This window comes from Lissotriton vulgaris, chromosome 12, assembly GCF_964263255.1.
Source record: "Lissotriton vulgaris chromosome 12, aLisVul1.2, whole genome shotgun sequence".
Classification (NCBI taxonomy): domain Eukaryota; kingdom Metazoa; phylum Chordata; class Amphibia; order Caudata; family Salamandridae; genus Lissotriton; species Lissotriton vulgaris.
Window position 1 is genome coordinate 279,372,187 of NC_141700.1, and position 15,183 is coordinate 279,387,369.

Genomic DNA, 15,183 nt, shown 5'->3' on the forward strand with positions numbered 1-15,183 from the left:
ATAAGGTACAGAGCTAAGGGAACTCAGAGATTATGATGTCCTTTCTGGAGTAGAAAAACATTTTTAAAGCTGTTGCTACATTCAGGGCAAAGGAACTCCATTATTCCTTTTAAATCCCAATTAGAATTAGGTGTGATAGAAGAATCTGCAGCATTAAACTCTGTAGTCATTTAGGGTGAAGGTTTGTTTGAAAGCGTATCCGGGAATATGTTTTAGAAGTTGGAACAATGGATTAGGCCTGAAGGGTTATCATGGAGCAAATACACTGAGTCTACTTCGAGAGAACTAGGGGGCATATTACCAAGCAATAGCGATAATTATCGCTATTGCTTGGTTAGAGACAAAAATGTATCGCCAACCTGCGGCGATTTTTATCTTAGATAAACCTTGGTATTACCAAGGTTTATCGCAAATGCAATAAAAATCGGCCGCAATGCATGAATATCGCTGAAAAGTCTGCGATATTCATGCATTACCGAGCTAATGCTCTTAGCCATGTTATCCACCTCCCATTGGATAACATGGCTAAGAACTGCTCAGGGCAGGTGTTAGCTTTTGGAGATATTCGCGCTTAGCGCGAATATCTCCAAAAGTTGGTAATAGGAGATAGCGATGTTAGGGACTGTTTCCAGTCGCTAACATCTTGGCACGCCCACTTTGCATGTCATTAGTGATAAATTTCTCTGACATGCAAAGTGGGGCCCAAGATGGTCGCTATCTCCTACTAGCTGTCGCTAACTGGTGTTAGCGACAGCTAGGTAATAGGGAGATAATTTTATCTCTGCTTTCTTGGCTTTTAAAGCCAAAAAAGTGGAGATAACCCCCCTTGATAATATGCCCCTAGGTTTTATTTATGTGTGTGATTTTCTACAGTGTATGGTAAAAGATGTAGCCATGGTCAAGTATTCCAGAGCAGTAACTATAGAGACAGCCTAATAAACAGCACAGTTTGTAGAATATCACCTTGTATAATGCAGTGCAGGGGTGGAAAAGAGATTATCTCAATAGTCTTTGAAAGGAGCTTAATTGTTACCAAGAACCATTGAAAAACATTATGGCTCAATCCTTAGAGCTGGTCACTAACCCAAAACCTTTCAGCTTCCAAAGTCAGCAAGCAGACACCTGTAGGTGTGTTTACTGAAGAGTGTTGTTTTAAACGAGGAGTGCTTGTGCATGTCTGTGTGTGTGCCGACATATACGTTTGCTTGTGAATTCGAAAGAGCATGCCTGGGGGGGTTCAAAAATATAAGCAGGCAGTGAATGATTAGGGTAGCAAGAAGATTAATCAGTGTGAGCGCCTGCAAATTACAAACCTCCGAAGCAAAAGCATGTGGCAGAAAAGAAAAAGAAAAATGTCCTCGTCATCATGGTTCTGGGAAGGAATTGTCAGAGGCAATAGTCACGCCGTAAAAGTGGGTTGTACTACCACCACTGTGACCTAGCAGCCTTGTGTTCCAGGCAGCCGGATCAAGAGTTGGCGACAGTGGAGCCAGGTGAGGCCAGGCCATCGGAAGGCAGTCTTCCCTCCTCCACAAGTTCAGCTCCTGCTGCACCAGAAACTACAAATAACTTCCATGTTATCAGGTCAGTTTCAGTATGCTGTTGAGCTGGAATTGAAAAACACGTTTCTTCCCAAGGTTTGCAACTTATCTCCTGGACAACTCCATCTTTCCAAGACATTACCAACAATTGCTCACACAAAACCTATGACTATCACTGTCCAAGTTGCAAACCCTGTGTAATTTCACAGAATGATAGAATGGTTGCTAAAGAGGCAATAGCTGCTCTTAATGCCTGTAAGTTGCAAGTGCCTTTCTCTTTATAGTTACTTTTCAGAATAACAGCTTTGCACTATTACCCCAAAGAAGTCTCTCTAGTCATAACATTAACATGTATTATATAGCTCAAATGTTCATGCATCAAGAGTACTTTTGTACTTGCTTAGATTAGTGAGCAAATGCTTGTTGATATAGAGTTAATAAATGTAATTATTACACCTGGTCTTTGTGGATTTTTACTTGCAAATAATTAGGACAAAGGTTGGTATTATCTCCCATCTACGACTTTACGGGTCGGCTACGCAAGTTCAAATGCCACAACGGCAAAGTCTTGGAATGTGTGTAGAGATGAGGTTCAAGCAAGCCTTGCCATTGGTGAAAAAAAGGCGAGTTCATCCCGCTGCATGAATGCCCCAGCAGAAGCTGCATCAGAGACCTCTTGGTGAGAAACTTGAAGGCATCAGGGTCTTTATGGCGAAGAATGTAAGGGTATGGAAGTCGATGGAAAAAATGAAGGTGCCACAGACCCAGTGTCACTGCACCTTAGGATGGAGTAGAGGAAGGTCAGAGGAGCGGTGAACGGCCTGCCGTAGGACAGTCAACAGTCAGAGGTACTAGAAATCCATACCAGGGCACGCCCAACGCGGCATAGCTGACAGCACTTACTGTTCACTTAAGAGTAGTGTACACTCCTTGCCATTCCAGTAGCATGTCAACATTAAGGAGGGGCTGTTATGGGGCATACTGGCCGACAAAGACTAAGCCCTGTGATGCCATTAAGAGTTTCATGATTTTACTTCCTCAGGCCCTGACATTTTGCTGAATTGACATCCATGCAAACTAGATAAATTCCACGTAGTTTAGCAATAACACTGAAACGAATTTATGTTTTAATCTTAAGAAATATATAATAACTATGTGATCGTAATGTAACGGCACACACATGATGATATTCATGGCTCCTACCGCTTTTCAAAACTGCAAACAAAAGTTAAAATGCCTGCATTCCTTGGTGCTTCTGGTACGGTAACACAGTGAGTTAGCGTTTGCTATTTGTGGGTCACAGGTTTGAAACATGGCAAGGCCTACACAACCTTTCATCCTTACAGAGGTGACTGAAAACCATTAACTTGGATGATTTCAAGTGCTTGAAACATGCAAGACAGATGCCGCGTGTGCAATGAACTATTGTGCATTATGTTATATGCTGTTTTGTAACGCGCACAATTACTACCGGAGTATCCTGGCGCGGTATACAGCTGGGGAACCCGTCCTGGCTTTCCCTGTGGGTTGGTCCCTACTGGGAGTCCCCAAGGTGGAGCCAGGCATCCCCAGCGTTGATGGGGCCGTTGTGGAGATTAGGCAAGCTAATGCCCAGAGTTGCCGAGTAGGACCCCTGGTTAGAGTAGGCACCGAGGAGAGAATTATCGAGTCCGCTGACCCTAGTCCACGACCCTGCCGCGTCGGGAATTGAACCCTGGTCCCGGGCCAACTCCTGCTTCCGGGTCTGCCGCCTCTAACCAGTGAGCCACACCACTCCACAATAAAGAACAACGTTGAGTGCATCTCTACACAACTATACTTGGAACTCGACAATGAGCAAGGAGCAGACATTGCATGGAGTTGTGCCTCACCTGGTTTGCTGTTACAGCCGTCCCAAGGGCGTACAGAAGTAGCCTCTTGGCTCACCGGATTGAAGGCGGTGCAAGAGTACGCACTCTGCTCCTGCGTGGGATGCAGGCGCACCCTGAGAATTCTTCCGCTCTCAAAGATGGAATGCGTTGCATTGCTGAGGGTTCCATGCTCATGGTCTGTTCTTTTCCAGATGTAAGACACAGCAGTCCCTTTGTCCACGGTGCATGTCAGGAACACGTCACAGCTGGAGTTGGATGAGCGGTTTGCTTCAACTCTTGAAGCAAAGACTTCAACTCTTGGTTTGTTCACCATCTCTGTGTTAACATTGGAAAGATGAAAATGGCAGGTTAGGATAAGTAAGTCATCTATCCAAGTGCCAGGATGTGGTTATGCATATGCTAAGTTCTGATATGCCTCCACAGAATCCCCCGGTAATTTGCAAAAATAGTCTTGAAAAGAAAGACATAGGCACATTAGCCCTTATAATGCAAGGGTACAGTCACCCTTCGTCCCTGCAGCACCCTCAATGCTGTAGGGCACCATGGCCTTCCTCTAAGAGGGCAATACTCCACACAGAAAGTACATAGATAGGTGCAATCACCCATTTTTACATCACTAGGGCAAAAAGGGATTGTCATGTTTAACTGATAATTCCACTCTGCCCAGATAATACCGTTTGGTGAAAATATATACCAAGTACATGGGTAGGCAATAGTTATTCTGTTGCACGGTACATTATTAATATTTACGGTTTAGATGAGAAAGAAACATAAAAACACTGCAGGTGGCTCCCAGGAGGTCAAATTAAGTGTTTAACGTATTGGTGTGGGTTCCTTTCTATGTGGCCTCTTTAATTAAATTATAGATCCCCGAGGGGCTAATTGGTTTATACCACAGTAAAGGTGTTGTATAGTGTTGTACTGTATTGCATTGTATTGAAACATTTATGTAGCGCCTTCAACCCCTGTGTTACACCGTGTAGGTTGTTTGGTTGGAAGTGTGGTGTCTTGGTTTTGATCCAGTGTGGCAAGTGTTTCCATGGTTTCAAACTATATAAACTATTTCCACTATAAAAAGTAACAACAAATTCCTTCTTGGCATTGGGGCTAATAGATCACACTCCCTACATCTATTCAATATATATAACCCAGCCCTAAGGTTAGCCCCATCCAGTGCACATTTTAATTTGTGCTGTGCTCCGCTAGTTCTGCTAGCTATGTCATTTTGTGGTCACCACGAATGTGGTTGCTGGCACATCTACGGGCCTGGATATTTTTCATGAGGAACTAACCAAGACAATTGGATATCCCTGTGGTAAAAGCATCATCATGGTGCAGTATTTATATAGACAGGAGAGCAGCACATTCGCTGTACTGGTAGCATCAGCCCTATTAGGCTGTGGCAGCCAGTAAGATAACACCATCACCGGCAGTCGCCTACAGCATAAAGGTGTCCCTGAGTTTAAATCCAGGAGTCCACAGTCTGTTGATCTCAGGCAGATCCCATGTAATCCTTATTGAAATCGGGTACTACTGATTAGAATGCATAACTAGCTTTTGAAGAGTAATGCACTAAGGAAAATGAATAGATTGCAAGATTGATAGTGAGTCCCAACATACTGATGTCTACTTTCCTTGAATTCCACTTACCATACACCATGAGGACAACTATGTTAGTCTCAATCCGCCCGGTTGAGTCCATTAGCAATGCCTTGAATGTTCCACTGTCTCCCAATTCCAAGTTATCAATTTCCAAGGTAAAGTTAGGAAGGAGGCGAGCCCTTCCAAAGAAGCGGGATTGGTACGTTGTTTCAGCATCTCCTTTGAAAAACATGGCAACCAATTTCTCTGTTGATGACAAATGCCTCCAGATGACTCCTGTGACGTTGAAATCAGAGGGTACCTTAGCTGAGATTGACACATTCTCCCCAACAACACCTTCCAGCTGTAAATAGCCACTGACGCTTGTCAGCCGTACTAAAAGAAAGGAGAATTCTTGTTTTATTAGACTACTCTATCATTTTGGGATTAGAAAGAAAACAATGGTACTTACCATAAACTCCCCCTACAGTTGTTGAATAGATAAACATGGTTTAGAGTTTGAGCTAACATCATAACATCATAGTGACTCAAAAAATGTAACATCTCTAAAAGTAAAGGCATGAAGCCATGTGGCCTAGGAGAAGTATTTAAAAAAGAAGTACTGTGTCTTTGTTTAAAAATTGTAAAATATAACTTTGGAGTACAGTATGAATTTTAACTAAACTTTTATTCATAGTAAAATTTAAATATCTGCATTAATACATGCATAGACATTAAAGTATCATTCAGCTTATGCACTGGGTGCCATCTTGTTCGGATTTAATTCTAGACAACCTCTTCTACTTCACGTCTCTAAAGAATGATCCATCAGGTTACATAGCTCTCATAGTCTCAAGCAGCAGACAGCTAACTTTCCATAAGGGTGCACACTTCCTACAGGGTCAGACCTGTAAAAGCTAATCTATATCTGAGCTCAAAAAGATCTAACAAGCTCAGCCAACTCACAAAACGATTATTCTCAGGTCATATAGTTATTATTGGACTAGGCCGATGAAAATAAAATTATGGTCAGGTTACATGGACCATAAAAGTGCAGCCATTTGGAAATAATGTTATCTTGCAAGTTACACATATCTAACTGAATGTTGCCTCTCACTGCCTAGCTAATCCTTAAAGGGTATGGACAAATATGGCAGACCTAGGCCCATATTACGACTTTGGCAGTCCTACAGCGGATGGTGCAACATGACTTCCACTGTAGGACCGCCAAAGCCGTGTTTCTGCCGCAGACCAGGTTAGGACGTCAATCCTAGTCTGGCAGGCAGTCCTGCAGCAATCTGACAATGGCGGTCTGTAAGCTCAAAGAAGAGCCTAACATACAGACCCCCGCTGTCAGAGTGCCGACTTAACCTTTCTGCATGGTGTGGCATACATGCCACACTGTGCAGGAACTGGGGGCGCAAATCCAGGGGTGCCCCCGGCATCCACCCCCAGGAGCAGCAAAGGGCCCTGTTAGGGCTCCCCTTAGTTGCCTCTGCCTAACCCTTTTAATGGCAGGCTCACCACCATGAAAGGGGTGGGTGGACAGGCAACTCCTGATATACTTGGCGGTGCTTCAGCAGCACCGCCAGCATAATATTGCTACTGACCGCTGCGCCACTGCCACACAATCCTGGATCTCCGGCGGATGCAGCGGTTCGGTGACGGTCTGATCACCACACTCCTAATACTGCTGGCAGGCCCACAGTGTGGCGGTGGTCGGAACGCAATCATAAGTATGGCAGTCCTATGGACGGCCGAGCTCGTAATAAGGCAGACTCCAGCATCTGACAGCAGAACAAGACTATTTGATCAGGACTACGACAACAGATTCCTGATATCCTACAGGCTCAGACTTCAAACACCAGAGCTGTTCATGAGGTTATAGGTATTTACAAGGCTCTGGCCACTGAGAGCTTATTTACACATCATCTTACACAAGTCTTACGGAATTAAGCTTTTGACAGAAAATCTTGTATGCAGTGTACAGAAATGTTACAGGCTAGGGTCTCAAATGAAAGAACCAGGTCATGCAGACCTTACAATCACAGCTTCCGAAAGGCAAGTCATATCTTAGAGGCTCATGAGTATGATAGCAGAGCTGTATGTCAGGTCACTAATATTAGAACATATCTACTACTATAATTCTTTATTGTTTGATTATTTAAAATCTTACCATTTTTCCAATACAAAAACACATTCAATAAATACAATAGAATAAAAGCAATTATATCATAAAAAATTTCTTTAGAAAAAAAATATTTTAAATAACATTTTTCTAATTTATTCTCCCAGTTTTATAGATGCTATCTTTAGGGACTTTACAAAGGCAGCGTTCATGACTATATCATTTGAATGTAGACAGACTTTCAATGCCTGTCTACATGTCCTTGTTCCACGCATATTAAAGTGAAGTTTAAGTATAGCGCATCTTTCGTTGCGGAGTACGGGACAGATACATAAGAGGTGGACAATATTCTCGTCTCCACCTTTACAAAGTCTACACAATGTGCGGTTGTTGGTTTTTTTCCACGGCGGGGCATGACTAAGGCCTGGTAGAATCCCAAATCTTTTTTTTTTTTTTAAATATTTTTATTGACGATTTTTACAGCAATTTTTTACCCCCCCCCCCGCACCAGTCAATATCTTTCAATAGCAGGTAAATTTCTGAATAATCACATAAAACAATTCCATTGCGTACTTGCATACTTCCATAATATATACTTCCTATAGCAAAACAAAACGAATTGGGTAAGAAAAAGAAGAACACAGTAGAAAAGAAAACATTAATAAAACGCAGTTAAAGGGAAATATAAAGGGGACAAAAGATACCCCAAAGAGGCATATGTAAGGCGTATATATATTTTATCACATCCAGCTCTACACTCCCGAGACACTTGCCATCCTACTTTTCCATTCTAAAATGGGCTTCCACAGCTGTAGTCCCAGGGCTCTACCCTTTTTCCCCCTTCTGGCATAGATAGCTTTCTCCAGATTATACATATGCAGTAACCTAGCCAACCAGTGCTGGAACGGGGGTGGTATCTTATCTTTCCAAGCAGCTGCTATACATAGGCGCAAAACAGCCATGGCCACAAACAAAAAACCCCCATTTTGATTTTGCTGTGAGTTACTCCCCTCTAGTCCTAGTAGTATTACTTCTGGTGTCAGCTTCAATTTATATGCCAAGGAGTTATCAAAAAATGTTTCAATACTTTTTATTAGCGGAGAAAGGTTTGGGCACCCCGCAAACATATGCACTATATCTGCCTCCGTACTGTCGCACCTAGGGCACCTAACCCCCTGTGTTCCTCCCCACTGAGCAATTCTAGCTGGTGTGTAGTAGAGTTTGTATAGCGTCTTGTAGTGTTGTGCCTGCAGTGCCGCTGAACACAGGGTTTCCCGTCCTAATCTTAGTGACCTTAAAAATACGCCCTCTGTTACTCCTATTGCTTCCCTCCATTTAGTCTCATATTTTTCAAGGTCATCCCCTCGATGTTCTATTAGTTCAGCATACAGCCTTTTGATTGAGCAAGATTGGCCCCCCTCAACCATCTGTATTATCGGATTTGCTTTAAAACCCATCGGTCCACCTCGTTTATTACCTAGAAAGCTTCTTAGTTGTAAATATTTAAAAAAGGTCCTATTGCTGACACCAAATTCCTGCTGGATTTCTGTGAATTGCCTTACCCCTGCCTCCCCTATTAGATCCCCCAAGTTCTTAATTCCCAAACGAACCCATTCCTTAAATATAGCATCCGCAAATATTTCTGTGGGCAGCATTGGATCCTCCATTAATCTAGTGTGTGCATGAAGTCTTCCCAAGCCAAAACTTTTCTTGAATGCTTTCCATATTTTACCAGCAGCTTCTAGCGTCTTGAACCTGGTCCGCTTAAAATAGCTTGGCTCCGAGTATCTAAGGAAAGCATTGTTTGTCTCCCCGCCAAGTATTATCCCGTACACCTCTGTTAATCCCGTAGGAATCTCAATTTCCCCCTCAGCACCTCCCAATAAACCCGTCATCTGCTGTAATGCTGCCGCCCAGTAATACATTTTGAAATCTGGCAACGCCCATCCCCCCCTGTCTCGTGGTAATGACATGTACTTCAATGCTCTTCTTGTCTTCCCCTGGGACAAAACAAATCGATTTACCATATTCTCCAACTTATTGAACCAACTCATACTAAAAAACAGCGGAATTGTTCTAAATAAATACAGAAATTTCGGCAACAAGTTCATTTTACGTAGTTTACTCTACCTACTATGGACATATGTAAATTATTTACCCTATCCAGATCTTTCTTTGCTTTTGTAATAATGGGATTAATGTTAATTTTCACCAATTTTTCCAGTTCAGCCGTGATCGTAACACCTAAATACATCCCCTCCTCAACCACCCTTGCATCTGTACATATTGTGTAGACATTCTTTATAATTTGTGACTTGCTTTTGTTCAGAGCATACCCTGCTATTCTTCCGAACCGATCTGCCTCTAATTCTATTTCCCTTATTGCATCTATTGGGCTAGGTGTAATGACCGCAATGTCATCTGCATATGCTAGGACCTTAATATCTCCCCTGCTAGTGTTTATTGGATTAATTCTCGAAAATACAGGCAGATAGATTCGCTAAGATAATAACCCAATTAGTCAGCACTAACCAACATGGCTTTATACCACAAAGGGGCACTACACTTCATATCAGGAAAATGATAACACTCTTTGATGTTCAGGAAGTAGAAGGGAAACCTATAGCGGCCATGTTATTGGACGCAGAAAAAGCCTTTGACAGGGTGGCATGGGAGTATTTGTGGGCGGTTTTAAGAAGGGGACGGGTAGGTGAGGTTTTTGTCAAAGTCATTCAATCACTCTATACGAACCCTACTGCCTGTGTTAGGGTGAACTCTGGCCGCACTAGACCCCTGGATATTACAAGGGGCACTCGGCAAGGATGCCCTTGCTCGCCCCTATTATTTGCTATGTACATCGACCCCTTGATATTGAGGTTAGAGCAGAACGATCGAATTAATCCAAAAAACACTGGTAGAATCCCAAATCTTGCTCTCACCAGACATTGTTTACTTTTTTCAGACCAAGGTATTTCCAGATATTCCTGTACTTTCTTTTTTTCATATCCATTTATTACGGACCATGAGTGTTTTCTTTTTGCCAGCAAATCTTTGTGTTTACAAGTGATAGGTGGTTTGTTGTTCGATTTACTATTTTTTTTAAAGGATCCATTGCTTATCGTATTGTTCCAGATGGGCGTTAGTGCAAACTCTTCTAATGCATCATTGAGGTATTTCCATGCAGCTGATCTTGTGTTCTTATTTATTTCTTGCCAAAGTAACTGAGATATATGGTTATCGTGGTCATTTTTAATCCTATACCACGTTTTAATAAATTGGCCTTTTCTTGGAAAAGCTTGATTGTTTAACCCGAACTCCAGTCTAATTTGAGCTGGTGAAGCATTGTTTGGGAGATAGAAGAGAGTTTTATATGTTTTGGAAAGGACCTTGTTTATCAATTCTGCATCCGTCCCCATTAATGCCTCACTGCCATATGTTATTGTTGGGAGCAATTTAGCCCCTATAATTTTCAAAAGCGGGCGATAGGTCAGATTTCCAAGTGATCTCTGTGCTATTTTAAATGCTGCAATTAATGAGTTAGCTTTCCTTTGTATGTCCAGTTTTTGTAGTTTATAGTTTCCTTTTTGGTCAAATAGTACACCCAAGTAGAACATATCTAGGCTCCCAAATGTTTAAAGAATCAGTTTTACAACTGGATTGTTGAGCCCCACTTCCAACAGCAAGATTTTAAAGGGAAAATATGTCACAATGCATTTGATTTGTTTCCAAAACAATGCAAGAAATAAGAGTAAAAAGGAATCCGTGACCTATACATTTCCAGTACTTTTTTTGAACAGTTTCTGTACAGCAGACACAGATCACAACATAGTGTGACATGTAAGCACTGCCTTTGAAAGCAGACACATAAAGACAGGAGTGTATGTACAGAATGTCAGATTTTAAGGACACAAACACAAGATAAATGTATATACAATGGATCTCAGAGGAACTCCCTACCATAGTCAGTTGTTATCCTGGAAACTCGGGCCTCGGTCCGCCAATTTGTGACCTATGTTAGATACCCCTGCATTAAGACGAATGCCTACCTTTTAACAGTTATATCCTTAATTGACACTGTTCACATAAGTTGTAACAGCGTTGCAAGTTTCTCTCACGAGCAGAAAACATGAAATGAACGAGAAGCAGCTTTGTGGGATTTGTTGAAAAATAGGAATACAGACAGTAAGGATGCCAAGTAGATGCGGTCACTCTAAGGAAAACATCCAAGCATATCATGTTTCTTTCAGGGGGGTAAATGGATTTGACTAGACCTATGATGGCAGTATCTGACCATGTCAAAACAATGACATAGAAATATAATACAGCACCTGATAAAAGATGCCTGTACCTGGGCATGTATGGCCACAATTCTGATGTTTGAGGCTGTACTTCGGCATATACCACTTTATCGTGCCCTCTGATGGATGTTCTGATTATATGAGGCTTTACAAAGACCTATGAAAAGTGTCCCAAGTATCTGAGCATGTCCTTAGCTCTGTGAGACTGTATCACCACATGTGAACCTGTGCTGTTTAAATAATGGCATTCGCTGGACACATGATGGCTGCAACCAGCATATGATGGTGGTTACTGGGCACATGGAGTTGTTCTTGGGAGTCTAATGGGTGTTCATGGCCCGATGTTAGCTGAATCTTGGGATATATGCTCATTGTGCACACTAAAATGTAGGGCCCTTATTTATGAGGCCTTGTGTCATTTTTGCGCTGCCGGTGCGTCACTTTTTGTGACGCACCAGCGGCGTAAAATATGCGTCTTGTTGCGCCATATTTAAAAAGTGACGCATCTAGGTAGATGCTTCACTTTTTAAACCCCTGCGCCACATTATACCTGCGTCAGGTATAATGTATGCAGAGGGGGTGTTCCCCCGCAAAAAGCCTTGTAATAGTGACGCAGTGAAATCTATGAGATTTCACTGCGTCACTTTTAGGATGCTGTTGCGTCAAAATCTTGCGCCTGCCTCACAACAGGCGTAAGACTGACGCAAGCCCTTTCATATGGGGCTTTCCCCATGTGAAAGGACGCATTGCTGGAGTTGCGTCACTTTTGTGACACACTCCAGCAATGCGTCACTTTTGCGCTTACAGATACGTCAGAAATACTGACGTATCTGTAAGTCCTTGCGACATGATGCGTCATACACTAAATATGACGCATCATTGGTGTCGCAAGGAGTGCGCAGTGAAAAGTGACGCATCGCTGTTTTCACGCAGCGATGCGTCACTTTTCATAAATGAGGCCCACGATGTGGAAGTAGCTAAGCTGGTACTTGGTTGATCATTTTGGTGCCTGATCATATCTTGATTTTTCTTTGGTGTATGATGCAAGTAGTTGGGGCATATGATTACTTCACCTGGGTGCATGTTGACGACTGTACCTGAGCATGTGATGCTTACCTGACATTTCAGGCCCACCTGGGAATGGGAGGATGTACCTAGACGAGTGATGCTATACCTGGAAACACGATGATCTACCAGGGATATTGTGGCACCTCCTGGCATGTACAGGTTTATGAGTGCTTTACTAAAACCTTTGACGCTGCACTTGGATATGTGAAGCTACATACTGGCATCTGCGAATGGCTCTTCGTCATAGAGTGGCTATAGCTGGGCACATTGTAGTGCATTTGGTCTACTTTGCTGTGATGGGTGAACCTTGGTTTATGGGTTTGAACTGGCCTGACTCCTACAGACTAGTTATTGAACTCTTAGATTGGGGTAAGTTTAGCTGTAATAGATTTAGTGTATTATTTGTTGGTGGCAACGATGTAACTGGATTATTTAAACTTTGAGATTTGTTTACTACTGGTGACTAAGCATAATTCTAGGGTTACTTATGCTGTTTTTATATTTTTCCTTTCAAGTGACGCACTAAAACACTGATTGCTAAATCGCTTATACTGCCTCTATTGTGCCTATAATACAGTCCAGTGGAAGTGGCATGATAGCTACAAAATGGATCCTGACAGACCTTCTTAATTTGCTGACATAAGTTTCCATTTTGTATTTTCTGGGGTAGCCAAAAAAGCGGGACAAATGAAAGAAGGCTTCAAATAGAAATGTAACTGATTCTGATTATAGCTCTTCCACACAATGAAAGCTTCTGGTGAACGGGAATACCCTTTATACTTAATTTAAACTTTACCGGCGCATGCTCCTCTGAATGATGAATAGGTGAAAATGTTGCAGGCTTGTTATTCATGTAAAATATTCTAATTTTGTTTCCCAGAATGATCAGCTCTCTTTGCCTAGAATGAGCTTGGGGAGCACTCTGAACAGATATACAATATAAATCTCAGACAAATTATCACTTTTATACAACAACTTCGCAGATAGCCTAGATGTGTCTATGCACCATAAACGTTGGCCATCTACGGCTCTGACCTGACCACAGCTAAAATATGCATACTCTAGCAGCGGCGACTGCCACATGTTCTGACTGTAGATGAATGGTTGACAGACATGTACAAGATAACCTATTGTGTTGTATTACTTTTTGGACAAAGTCCTACACTAAGACATGCATATCTTGATAGTATTCAGTCCCGAAATATACCTCCTGTGTTGCTGGAGCCTTTGGGGTCTGCAGAAGCTCAGGCTCAGTAGACAGGTCAATTACGTTACGGTGCCTGCAAATGCAGGAGAGTGACTCCTTCACCTCAAGGGAGATTCTTCAGTTGTCTTTAATAATCCAGAGGGCCTGCATAGAGCCTGTATGATGCAAGGGCACAGAAGATGCTTTGGATGGCGAGAGAGATGAAGTCGGGCTCAGTTGAAGTCCAGGGAGGTCCAGACTGTCCACACGGTCGAATGTCAGTGGTTTCTTGTTTCAGAATCTTGTCCATGTAAAATCTAAAGTCTTATATCCAGGTAAGCCCTTATGTACCCACGGGAGAGGGTTGGACAGATTCAGGGGACCCTCCTAGGGGTGGGTCAGGACAGAGGGCAGGTTACTCTCATGTCCTTTGTCTAGTTTCACACCAGAGCAAGAGCCAACGGCTCCCAGAACTACTTTGAGCTGCACTATGCACAGGGACACCAAATGTGCCCCAGGTGCAGACTTTCAGGCCCTTTGGAAGTGCACCCACCCAGCCCCAATAACCTAAATCTTGTCTGGGAGGTGGTCACGCCTCCCTGTATCAGGATGCCTATTGTGCTGTCTTCCTCTGCTCAAGCTTGGGTCAGCAGCAGGAGGGCAGAAAGGGGTCTCTGGTCAGCAGCATCCATTTTGTGCTGTCCGGGTCAAGAAGGTTGGCACCGGAAAGACCAGTGACCCCAACGAAGCTCGCTTCCGAAGCGTGGAATCATATCTCCCACACCGGTAACCGGTGTGGAGGTATGATTCCAAGGTGTTTGGTACCAAACATGACGTTTTATTTCAGCCATTTTCCAGATAGCATTTCCCGCGAGGTTAAATGCACTTCTACCTATATCTCTGGCCACGTCACAGACAACCCTGGAGAATGGTCTCCGAAGGCTGCAGAAGGGCTCTGCTCATGAAGGGGCACCCTCTCATGTAAAACCCAGCACCCTGCCTTCAGGATTGTTAAGGCCTGCTATAGGGGTGACTTATAAGTTTTAAGTGTAGTGACCTATAGATTAACCCTGGGCGAAGTACTACGCTACGCTTGTGTAGTTTTCAAAGTTTGCTCTACTTCGCACTACGCAAATTGCACGTAGCACAGTGCAAACATGCGTAGCGGTCATTTTTTGCTTGCACGCGGTCCTCAACATCAAGTTGGCGACCGCGAGCGAGCGAAATAAACCTCCCGGCGAGATTCTCAACGCGGGAATGGCAGGTTTCTCATTGCGAGTGGTCGCGCATGCTCGCGACCGCTCGCAATGAGAAAGTACCAGTCCGCGTTGAGAAAGCTGCCGCTCGAGTAGAAATCTACTCGAGCGGCAGAAAATGACCGCGTGCACTGTGCAAGATGCGGTTTGCACTGATTGCACAGTGCCGACAAGCATCCGGCACTGTACAATTAGTGCGAACAGCTTTTTGCACAGTGCACTACACAGTTCAAGTAGCTACGCATATCTCGCGT

The 15,183-nt window shown here is 43.2% G+C and overlaps 1 protein-coding gene across 2 annotated transcripts in view; it reads right to left on the minus strand.

Annotated features, from left to right (window-relative positions):
- Positions 1–15,183, minus strand: part of LOC147673962 (SLAM family member 8-like) — a 96,076-nt gene that overhangs the window by 56,177 nt on the left and 24,716 nt on the right. For both annotated transcript variants that reach the window (XM_086945048.1, XM_086945047.1), the window contains exons 2-3: positions 5,063–5,389; positions 3,413–3,727 (exon numbers count right to left, since the gene is read on the minus strand). In XM_086945048.1, the coding sequence (XP_086801174.1) occupies positions 3,413–3,727; positions 5,063–5,389 (642 nt within the window). The remainder of the gene's footprint in view (positions 1–3,412; positions 3,728–5,062; positions 5,390–15,183) is intronic.